Source organism: Primulina tabacum, chromosome 3 (assembly GCF_025594145.1).
Source record: "Primulina tabacum isolate GXHZ01 chromosome 3, ASM2559414v2, whole genome shotgun sequence".
Lineage (NCBI taxonomy): Eukaryota > Viridiplantae > Streptophyta > Magnoliopsida > Lamiales > Gesneriaceae > Primulina > Primulina tabacum.
The window spans coordinates 11,500,498-11,512,523 of record NC_134552.1 but is presented as its reverse complement, the minus strand read 5'-3'; the positions used below and the strand labels follow the sequence as shown (position 1 = coordinate 11,512,523).

The window sequence follows — 12,026 nt, the reverse complement described above, 5'->3', positions numbered from 1 at the left end:
GTTGTGCTTTCATTTCACAGTTATCATATTTCTATGGCTTACGGTCAACTTAATATATATATTGATGAATATCTGGTGAGCATAACACATCAATCAAATTTTTTTTTTAAAAAAATTAGAGATTAATTTTCTCCGATTTGGAATTGGAATTTCTTAAAATCTCGTCATTGTTTCATGATTAAACGGGGGCAAAAATTTGTGTGAGACGGTCTCACAGATCTTATTTTGTGAGACAGATTTTTTATTTGGGCTATCCATGAAAAATATTACGCTAAGAGTATTATTTGTTATTGCGAATATCGTTAGAGTTGACCCGTCTCACAGATAAAGATTCGTAAGACCATCTCACAAGAGAACTACTCTTAAACGTATCTATTCATTTATAAGTAGACCTAATTTTATTTGTTTCAACAAAATTTTATGTATAATGTTACAAGCATCGAAACTAATAAAAAATAGTTTATAATCTAAAATACAAGTCTTTCGGATAATGTATTTTTTTAAAAAGATTTGATGTAACGAAAAAGACGACCTAAAATTTAATCAATATCGAAAGTGGGTGAAAACTTTTGTGAAGGAGTGGACAAATTATGAACGCAAGAAAAATAGAAGAATATAGAACTCATTTTCCTTGGTGGCATCATGTCCGTGAACCACCACCGAACCAATGCGTCATGCATATTTCCACGTGTTCAAAATTTGTGGAAATAGTCGGTCAGCGTTTTAGTTCGAACTTGTTGCTTCCAAATAAGAAAATGACTTCTCCTTAATTAAATATAAATGCACTGATTTTTTTAGGTCAACTGAAAGAAACCAAATCCCCTGAATATAAAAAGTTCCCGGAAAATATACCTTTAATCTTAATTATAATTATAATTATAATAAATTGAGATTTGAATATTTTAGTTTCGTAAAATTTTTCAATTCTACAAAAAAAAGAAGCATGCAGGTCAGGTGTCAACAAAGTTTTCTCCACTTCCCCATCCTTACGCAAACTCCAAAATGAATAAATAATAAATAATAGGTATAATATAATATTAAAGAATTTTATTTATATTTTACAAGGAAAACACGTCCAAAGACTCGCTGAAATGACCAAAACAGCCTTCCAGACGCATTCCGAGTATCCTTTCCTCTATATAATAAACCCGTTCATTTTCCACGACACAGACGATGGGTTATTATTCCTCTGCCTTCATCAAGCTCGTAAGGGCGTCACTTCCAGCCGCCGATGCCGTATCTTGGTACTGCGCCGTTGTTTTATTAGGCTTCATTCTTCTCGGTGGAACATCCAGAGAGAGTACTTACTCAGCTGCGGCCACGGCGGGAGGTGGCGGTATGGGTGTAAATCTGCTGCGGGCACGGCCTTGCGATGAGATATATGTTGTCGGAGAAGGTGAGACTCTGCACACCATCAGCGACAAGTGCAGCGATCCTTTTATCGTAGAGCGGAATCCTCATATTCATGACCCCGATGATGTCTTCCCCGGCCTTGTCATAAAAATCACTCCCTTTCCTACGAAATCATAAAAAGTTGAATCGGTTTTTATACATGCAGTTTAGCTAGGTCTTCATTTTTCTTTGGTTTTTATCGGAATATATATCCAATATTTGTATACCCGGCCAGCCTCCCACAGCAGAGCTGATGTTAAGATCACATCTTTCTATAATTTTTATTTTTCTATTTATTGTTCGAAAGATTTTTACGTATATTATTATTTTACGTGTGTTTTTGTGGTTACAATATGATCATGATCTATCAGTAGTTTAATAAAAAGGCAAATTATACTGCTTTCTTATAATTATTCCCTGTACCTATATATGTATGTATAGTACTACATATCCATCTTTTCAAGATTTTCAGCAGAAAGACGATCTTTTTCAGTGTGTGTGTGTGTAAATAAAAGAACTTGTCATATTAACAATTTTATAGAAGATATAATATATATTAGTTTAGTCATGACAAGATTAATCCAAGCAACATCTGAGCATACAACTGTGTGTGTGTCTATATATATATATATACACACACACACACATTTGTGGGGATGCTATCTCTTATAAAGTGATGCTACATCAATTCATATAACACAAAAATTTCAATACAAAAATTTAATTTGTTAAAATCTCAGTATATATTGAATACAGAATCTCGCAATATAACAGTACAGTCTCGCGATATAATATTTGTAAATATCGATATAGCAATATATTGACGGTATCTTTAACATTATTCGTTTTGATAGTAGTAATAGCATCATCTATCTTACGTATAAAATATTGAGAAATAACCCTTTGACGTTTTATATATATTATAATTAGAATAGGTGTTCTATGAGAGTCTCCTGATATATCCATAAGATGGAGACGAAATAAAATATAATATTATTTTATGATTCGAGTTAAGAGTTTTTGTGTTACATTAATCCTTGTGTTATGAAACGAATGTTGAAATTGAAAGTGAAATTAAAGGAGAGTAATTTCTTTGCGCGTACCTATTGGAATTGGGATGCAATGCGCTAATTAAATGAGAGACTGCCCAAGTCCAAGTCCAAGTCCAAGTCCAAGAGTTTACCAAGGAAAGTTAGGCCATCAAGCTGACTAAATTATTCTCTAAACTGAAAATATTCCGAAATTTCATTTTCAAATATTTATAGAGAAGATAAGTATTAAATAATCCATCGGAATGGTCAAAATTTTATTTAAAAGTTTATTAATTTGAGTCATAATTTGGAAAAATATCGAGTTCCCCTGAATTTATTTAAAGAATGTTGACGCAATTAATTTGAGCCATATATATAATCTGTACACACGGGATTAACAAGTTGACGTAAACCTTTTTGGCTCGATATTTGTTCAAGTGGTTAGTCTGATTGATATACAGAGCAAAAGAATGTATAAGCCACAAGCGAAAATATGGTATTTGTGCAGATATTCACAATAACATCATATTATATGATATTATCTAAATTTGTAGACGTAACAAATTTCAGTAGAGGTAGATGTAATTATCCCTACAAATCGAAGATGAATAAAGGTTAGACATGTCCGCGTATTAGGCAATCGACCTTCAATTTTTAAAAAATTAAATTAAAAAGCTATAACATTAAGGCAAAAACTTGTGTGAGACGGTCTCACGGGTAGTATTCTGTGAGACGGATATCTTATTTGGGTCATCCATGAAAAAATATTGCATTTTATGCTAAGAGTATTACTTTTTATTGTGAATATCGGTAGGGTTGACCCGTCTCACAGATAAAAATTCGTGAGACCGTCTCATAAAAGACATACTCTAACATTAATGGGTGTAGCTCTTTGCCAAAGGATAAGCATTCTCTTAATGATGATTATGAACTAATAAAGTGGTGAAGGGAGGAATATCATCCAAGGGCATGTCACTTGTTGGCATGTGGCCGGTAATATATTATATATATGTACTTCTTCAGTCAAATTTCATGTTATATTGATCTTAAGTTCCTGCATATTGATAATAAATCGACGAGAGAGATTAATGAAAGGGAAAATTATCATTTTAGTTTTGTAAATTATCATGTTATGGATTTCAGTCATATAACTTATTAATATTTGATTCTCATCCAATATATTTTTTCTTTTGTCAGAAACCACTAAACTCGTCAAAAATTATTTTATTTGACATCGATACACTATCATACTTAGATTCTGTAGGTATAATAAAACTATATTATACATGTGGTGATTTATCAACCTGGAAGCCGATTGCTCCTTTGATCCTTCAAAGCAATAAAGAAAATGTACTCAAAGAATTATAGTGGTTCGGACTTCTATTTAGTCCTACATCCACTTTGATCAAGAATCAATTCACTAAACACAACTGGAACACAAGTTTTACAGTGAATCTTTCAAGCTACTTTCTTATCGCTTTGACTGCTCTTACACAACGAAGGAATGAATTACAGAAGAAAAAAAACTTCTCACAGAACAATTGAGTTGTTAGACCTCAGCTTCTGTGTATTCCTTCTAACTGATAAAAACCAACAACCACCCGGTTGCAATCAGTTAGAAAGACACTCACTTCTCCAATCGAATGGGCTACAATAATCCGGGCCCATTCACTAATCATCCAACAATCAAAACAAACCGATAAGTCTCCCAAACAAACGAGCTGGCCCAATAGGCCTAACAGTTGGGAAAGCCTAAACCACATCACAAATCTCCACCTTGGTTTAGCCTCAGTTTCAACAGATACTTGGTATGCTTCCAACATTGATTAATTTCAAACAATTTTGGAACTTGGCACTAAGCATTGGTTTTGTTAACATGTCAGCTGGATTCTCATCTGTAGAAACTTTCTTCACTTTAATCTTTCCTTCCTCAACTAAGTTTATGATGAAATGTGATCTTACATCAATATGCTTTGAACGTTCATGATGCATAAGATTTCTGGTCAAGTGCAAAGTACTTTGACTGTCGCTGAACAGGACAGCCTCCACATCTGAACTTAGTAATTCACCAATCAATCCTTTCAACCATAAAGCTTCCTTTACGGCTTCAGTGATAGCAATATACTCAGCTTCGGTAGTGGATAAAGCAACAATGGGTTGAAGAGTGGCTTTCCAGCTTATCAGATTTCCATAAAACATGAAGGTATAGCTAGAGATTGATCGCCTTTTTGTCAAGGTCTCCTGCACCCATTTCACAGCTTCCCAATGCTTTTTCCCAGGTTTTGCCATAAACCTAATAACAAAGCTTGAAGCATAAGCAAGATCAGGTCTAGTACAGACCATTGCGTACATAAGACTCCCTGTTGCATTAGAATATGGAATTCTCAGCATAAGTTCCTGCTCTTCTGGAGTTTTTGGGCATTGTTCACTAGACAACTTGAAATGTGTTGCTAAAGGAGTTGTGACTCCCTTAGACCTATTCATTCGAAATCTTTCTAGCACCCTCTGTATATATTCACTTTGGGATAGATACATCTTCTTATTTAATCTATCCCTTTTAATCTGGACTCCTAAAATTTTCTGTGCCGGTCCTAAGTCCTTCATTTCGAACTCAGTATTTAGCTGTTCTTTCAATTTTAGAATTTCCTTCATGTCTTTGCAAGCTATCAGCATATCATCAACGTAGAGTAGTAAGTAAAGCTTGCCTCCACTTTATGTCCTCTTCGAATGTACACAGCTGTCATATTTGCTTATGTCAAAGAAGTTAGCAATCATAAAGTTGTCAAATCGTTTATACCACTGTCGTGGGGATTGTTTTAGACCATAGAAGGATCTCTTGAGTAAATTTACTTTTCCTTCCATTCCTGATATCACATGACCTTGGGGTTGATCCATGTATATGGTTTCATCGAGATTACCATGTAGGAAGGCTGTCCTCACATCCATTTGTTCTAATTCCAGATCTTGGAATGTTACCATGGACAGCAAGACTCTTATCGAAGTGTGTTTGACAACAGGGGAGAAGATTTCATTGAAATCTACCCCTTCCCTCTGTGTAAATCCCCGTGCAACCAACCTAGCTTTGAATCTTGGTTTCTCAACATCAGGTATTCCCTCTTTCTTCTTAAAAATCCACCTGCAACCAACTAACTTTTGTCCTTTAGGCAAATCCACCAATTTCCATGTTTGGTTTTTATCCAGTGAAGTTTGTTCTTCATTAATGGCAGATTTCCAATGTTCACTATCTGGACAACTTATGGCTTCTTCATAAGTCCTTGGTTCATGTCCACTGATGTCCTCAGCCACATTCAAAGCATATGCAATTAAGTCAGCATAACCAAATCGTGCAGGAGGTTTTATTTCTCTTCTTTCCCTATCCCTTGACAGAACATATTCATCAAGATTGTTCCTGCTTTGATAAGTCTCTGTTTCTTGGTCCTTTGATTCATCTTGATTGGTCTGCTCACATCCTGATGAAGTATCAGTAGGCTCCACCTTATGAAGAATATCATTCTTATTGTTCCTCTGCGATGTTGTGAGCTCATTAATGGAATGTTCCTGAGGTAGATCATTTTCATTAAATGTGATGTCCCTACTTATCATGCATTTCCCATTAACCCCATCCTGAAGCCACACTTTGTAGCCTTTTACCCCATCATGATAGCCTAAGAAATCACCTTCTTTGCCCTAGATTTTAGCTTTCCTTCATTTACATGCATATATGTTGTCGAACCAAAAATTTTAAGGTGGTCATATGCAGCGGGTATTCCAGACCACACTTCCATAGGTGTTTTAAAATCCAAGGCAGTAGAGGGACATCTATTTATCAGATAGGCAGCGGTATTAACAGCTTCTCCCCAAAAACTCAATGGCAATTTGGCACTTGACAGCATACATCTTACTCTCTCCAATAGAGTTCTATTCATGCGCTCGGCCAGCCCATTCTGTTGGGGGGGTATGTCTTACAGTAAGTTGTCTAGCGATTCCATGCCTTTTACATAATTCGGTGAATTCATTCTCCACGAACTTTAATCCATTATATGTCCTCAACCTCTTAATCCTCTTTCCTGTCTGATTTTCCACCAATGTTTTCCATTCAATAAACTTGTGTATTGCCTCATTTTTATGTTTCATGGTGTATACCCATACTCTCCTTGTAAAATCATCAATAAATGTGATGAAATACCTGGCACCTCCATGTGTAAGAGTTTTAGAGGGCCCCCAAACATCAGCATATATATAATCCAGGGTAGCTTTTGTGCGATGGACAGCCTTAGAGAATTTGACTCTGGTTTGCTTCCCATAGACACAATGTTTACAGAAGTCCAGGTTACCGATCTTATCTCTTCCCAACACTCCTTGCTTGCTTAATTCTTGAAGCCCTCGTTCACTTACATGACCCAACCTTAGGTGCCAAAGTTTAGTCTTGTCACAGGTGTTCACGGCTGTGAATGCCACATTATCTATGCAAGTCTTTCCTTCAAGGATGTATAAGCCATTTGTAATGTATCCTTTCATAATAACCAATGCACCTTTGGTTACTGTGAGCACTCCATCTTTAGCCTTGAAGCTGTAACCAAGTTTGTCCAAAACTCCAAGTGAGATCAGATTTCGTTTCAAACCAGGAATGTATCTGACTTCAGAAAGGGTTTTAACAGTTCCATCAGCCACTTTGAGCTTAATTGATCCTACTCCTTCTATTTTGCAAGACACATTATTTCCCATGAGAACCTTACGACCATCTACATCGGCAAGATCACAGAACCAACCTTTATGTGGGCTCATGTGAAAAGAGCACCCGGAGTCCAGGATCCAATCGCTTTCTGATCTTTCTGTGGCTACTAGGAGTACATCAGCACTTTCATATCCATCTTGGACAGCTGCTGCTGCTCCAACATCAGTTTCCTTGTCCCTGTATTTCTTGTTCAACTCTGGGCAATCTCGTTTAAAATGTCCCTCTTTATGACATAAGTAACACTTTCTTTTAAACTTGTTCTTTGATCTCGATCGAGTTTTGCTTCTATATTTGAATTCTCTTTTATCAGTGCGACCTCTCACAAATAGCCCTTCGGTTTGTCCCTCATTAGAGACATCAAACCTTTCATCATCTATCTTGATATCGATATTTTCCAAGTCCAGAATGATCTTGTTAAAGTCATCAACATGATCTTCAATTGATCTTGAGTTTTGCATCTTGAAGGTATATAGCTTCTGTTTCAAGAAGAGCCGATTGGCCAATGACTAAGTCATGTACAATAGTTCCAATTTGGCCTAGATTGCAGCAGCGGTTCTTTCTTTAGAGACTTCACGCAGGACCCGATCGCTGAGACTAAGAATCAACGCGCTGTGAGCCTTGGCCAACATTTCTTTCTTCTCTGAATCTTTGGTCGTTGCAGGTAATCTTTCTTCTCCAAGAAGTGCATCTTCAATTCCTTTTTGAACGAGTAGAGCTCTCATCTTCAAACGCCATAACCCGAAATCATTCTTACCGGTGAACTTTTCGATATCAAATCTTGTGGAACCCATTCTTCCTTCTTTCGATAACCTGGCTCTGATACCAGTTTGTGGTGATTTATCAACCTGGAAGCCGATTGTTCCTTTGATCCTTCAAAGCAATAAAGAAAATGTACTCAAAGAATTATAGTGGTTCGGACTACAATTTAGTCCTACATCCACTTTGATCAAGAATCAATTCACTAAACACAACTAGAACACAAGTTTTACGGTGAATCTTTCAAGCTACACAACGAAGGTACAGAAGAAAAAAAACTTCTCACAGAACAATTGAGTTGTTAGACCTCAGCTTCTGTGTATTCCTTCTAACTGATAAAAACCAACAACCACCCGGTTGCAATCAGTTAGAAAGGCACTCACTTCTCCAATCGAATGGGCTACAATAATCCGGGCCCATTCACCAATCATCCAACAATCAAAACAAACCGATAAGTCTCCCAAACAAACGAACTGGCCCAATAGGCCTAACAATTGGGAAAGCCTAAACCACGTCACAATACACATTAATAAATTTAAACAAAAAAAATAAAAAAATATATGTCACCTTATATTTCAAAATGAGAAGAAAAAAACTTGTTGTTTCTCATTATTTTGCTCAGATAAGTTTAGGACGAAAAACGAACCAAAACCAAAAAATAAAATTCTAAAGTATTTGGTTAAACCAAACATTGACAAATTACATGACTAAAACCTAAAACAAATGAATTTTACATGACTAAAATTGTGATTCTTTTTGAAATCGGGACTACATTAAAATGGTCCTATATAATATACGTGGGCTCATATTGAAGTTTGATTCTTTAGAAAGATTGGCAGGTTAATACTACAGATAATTATCGGAGAGGAATCTGGAAATAATTCTGTAATGGAGAGTATGATGGATGGATAAGCGATAGCAAATCCACAGGTGGGAAAAGAAGCAGGATATTCATAGCATATATAGATACATATATATATATAGACACACACACACACACACACACACACACATGTACAAGCCTCCAAGCATATTCCATTTTTCAAATGGTTTATTCTGTAAAACGCCTCGTGTATAAAACTAAGCAAGCCCAGCAATAAGGTCATTCATTCAACCAAAAAAAGAAATTAATAATACAATTTGAAGAAATTTATTAGTTGTTCGATGAGGGAATCGTTCGTAGGGCTTCTCTTATTTGGCATGCAATGGTATTCTTGCAAATTCATGCATGTTGAGATTTGAAGAATTTTATATGCCAAAGGAGAGTTGCCCTGTGAGTGATTCAGCTTATTATTCGTTATTGCATGCATCATCTTCAACAAGATCGCTCATTATCACATCCTTCTGACCAATTATTGAAAATAGTATAATTCTTAATGATTTAGCACGACCGATTTTCCCAAACATCAACTTCCGAGGATTTTCAGACATAGCTTCAAATACTTATTGTCATCCAACTATATATATGTGCTTATGTTTTAGTTCTTTTTTTTAATTGCAAATGATCGTCAAACACATTTCTTTATGATACAAAATTGCATCTTGTATGTTAAAAAAAAATGCATTGCTTTTTTTTTTCTCCTCTTCTTCTTCATAATTTGATAGTATATTTGAGAAAGGTTATATTTTGAGGATCCATTATCATCATATAATATTAAAAAAAAAATTAACATGCTCACATTGAGTGATTATGTGAGTCTCAATAGTTCTGATATATAATTACTGTAAAATTACAATTTTTTCATTCTTCTCACTTCCCTTACGCTCGTTTTGCGTAGGTATGCTACTTAACTTCCTTCTTTTCACTTGTTTTCATTGATCAACTATGCCACCAACTCAAACACAAGAAACCATGAAGAAACCGAGAGTCGAATCGAAACATTCCCTGATTCATAATCTAGAGCCCCTCGTGCCCGATGAAGTATGAACCGCTCGATGTGTGGGAAGGCCTAGACAAGTAATTAGAAATCTGAATCCCAATAAAAAATTCGTCCAAGTTGATCTTGGGGCCGTAGCTAGCAGCCAGCTCTCGGTTCGAGCAAATTTTCCAAGTCTATGCTGTCGAATATTGGCTATTGTGGGGATTTCGTGGTGGTTGAAGAATTTGTTTTGAACCGTTCCGATTTCATTTTATATTATTATTAAAAACATATCCTAGCAACCCAACACAAAAGCCCGTCTAGGAAATTATGGGCTTCAGGGCCTGAGTTTTGCTTTCTGTATTTTAAATGGGCCTCACTGACCGTAGGAAATATTGGGCTAAGCCGAAAACTAATGCGCACAAATCATCAGTCCATCCATCCTTGGTAATAAATTTTTGACGTAATTAAATTAAGTTTTTTTTTTTTTTTTGAATAAAAATAAAGAACCCTCTATGTAATAAAACACGAATAATACAACTGAAATCTTACGTAATGTCTCGAGAGAAATTAATTTCCCAAAAATTACGATTAATGGATCTATATATAACATTATTTATTATTATAAAAAAAAGGCGTACGGATGAGACGTATGGCACTTTTCCAAGGTTGTTGGGTTCATATCCAAAGTCGAAAATAATCCTTAACAAGCAAGCAGTGGACCTTTGATACACCAAAATTATATTAAATTAGATGTTGGAAAAATTGAATGCACACCCACTAATATTAAAGAATAGAGGACAATAATTTTTGGTCTATCCTAACTTTTAAAGAAAGTAGATTGATTGTAAAACCTTATACAAAACAATGTCACACTTGGTACATATTGGTACCTCGTCAAGAGGAAACCGTCCAACCACCCCTACATTTAATGGCTTTGTGGTTAGCATAATTAGATCTTTTTTACAATGATATTATATATAATAACAAGAACAACTACGTACGTAGAGTAAGTGATTGTTTGATCAATAATCATGACACAGAATTTATCCAGTGAGATTTGCAGATTACTGAATTAATTCGAGAAGTTTACACAATACGTACCAAATAGCTGATGATTTATTGAAATAAACGGAGATACGTGTAATAAAATTCGAACATGTTATAAAAAAGAACTTAAAATTTTTAAAAAGAAATTGACTGATCTAGGAAGATTGGCTTGTCAGGTTCCTTATCATTTAGTTACTTTCTCAAGTTTCCTGTGACCTTTCTTCACACGAGAAATTGTTACGTCTTAACGCTTCAAAACCTTAGTTCTTAAATAAAATGTAAGAATTTATAAATTGATAAATATGTTAAATAATTCCCTTAAGATTATAATATATTTATTATTATACGTCTTAAAATAGATAATAAAAAATAATAATGTTTGCTTGAGCTTAAAAAAAGCAAAGGAAAAAAAAAATTAAACCCGTGTGTGGAGGAATTAATTAATTAATTAATTAAATGAAAAACCAAGTACAACCTCTGGAGCCAGACAAGGAGCGCCACGTGACTAGCTCCATTCCCATTGGTCGGGTTTGCCCGAAACTTTAATCGGAATGATGCGTTGTCCACATACTATTGGTCCACAGGTCACGTCGTCGTACGATGATGTTTGACGTCAAAACGCCACCCTTTTTTTGGCGGCTTCCTATCACAGTTGTTAATTTTATTACAATTTTCCTCCTTGCGTTGATTGAGCTTTTCAATCCTTCCAAGTTTCCGATGATTATGTCGACAATATAATCAAATGGAATTGAGTCGAATTTCGAGCTCCATTCAAGTTCAAATTTTTAAAATTTTTTAGGTCAATTCGGTTCGAAATCTTTAACCCTATACGCGAGTTATTTGAATTATTATTCAGATAATAAAGTTAAATAATAAAAATTTGAAAACTCGAAATGTATATTATTTAATATATAATTATATTAATAAAATATTTTAAAAAAATAATTTTATCTGAATTCTATAAATTTAAATATTTATCGATTTTTAATCTCCAAGTGTTTCCCAATTGCTAAAACGAGACATAAAAATAAATACCACATAATATTTTTTGCCGACATTTCCAATTTGACCCCGCTTTTATTTTTAATATACATTATTGGATACATGGCTTTCTCGCACATGATAAAATAAGACAAGTGTTGAATGAAGTAAATCATTGGAGGATGAATACAAATTAAAACCATAGTATTTATCATATTTGGT

The 12,026-nt window shown here is 34.9% G+C and overlaps 1 protein-coding gene across 1 annotated transcript; it reads left to right on the top strand.

Annotated features, from left to right (window-relative positions):
• The first annotated feature begins 1,173 nt into the window (after positions 1–1,173).
• On the top strand, positions 1,174–1,530 carry LOC142538413 (uncharacterized). The gene has a single exon (XM_075643734.1). The coding sequence runs from the start codon at positions 1,174–1,176 to the stop codon at positions 1,528–1,530; it is 357 nt and encodes a 118-aa protein (XP_075499849.1).
• The last annotated feature ends 10,496 nt before the right edge of the window (positions 1,531–12,026 follow it).

Bases quoted from the DNA above. Each gene is read 5' to 3' on its own strand.
- LOC142538413 (XM_075643734.1), top strand. From the start codon at position 1,174: ATGGGTTATTATTCCTCTGCCTTCATCAAGCTCGTAAGGGCGTCACTT.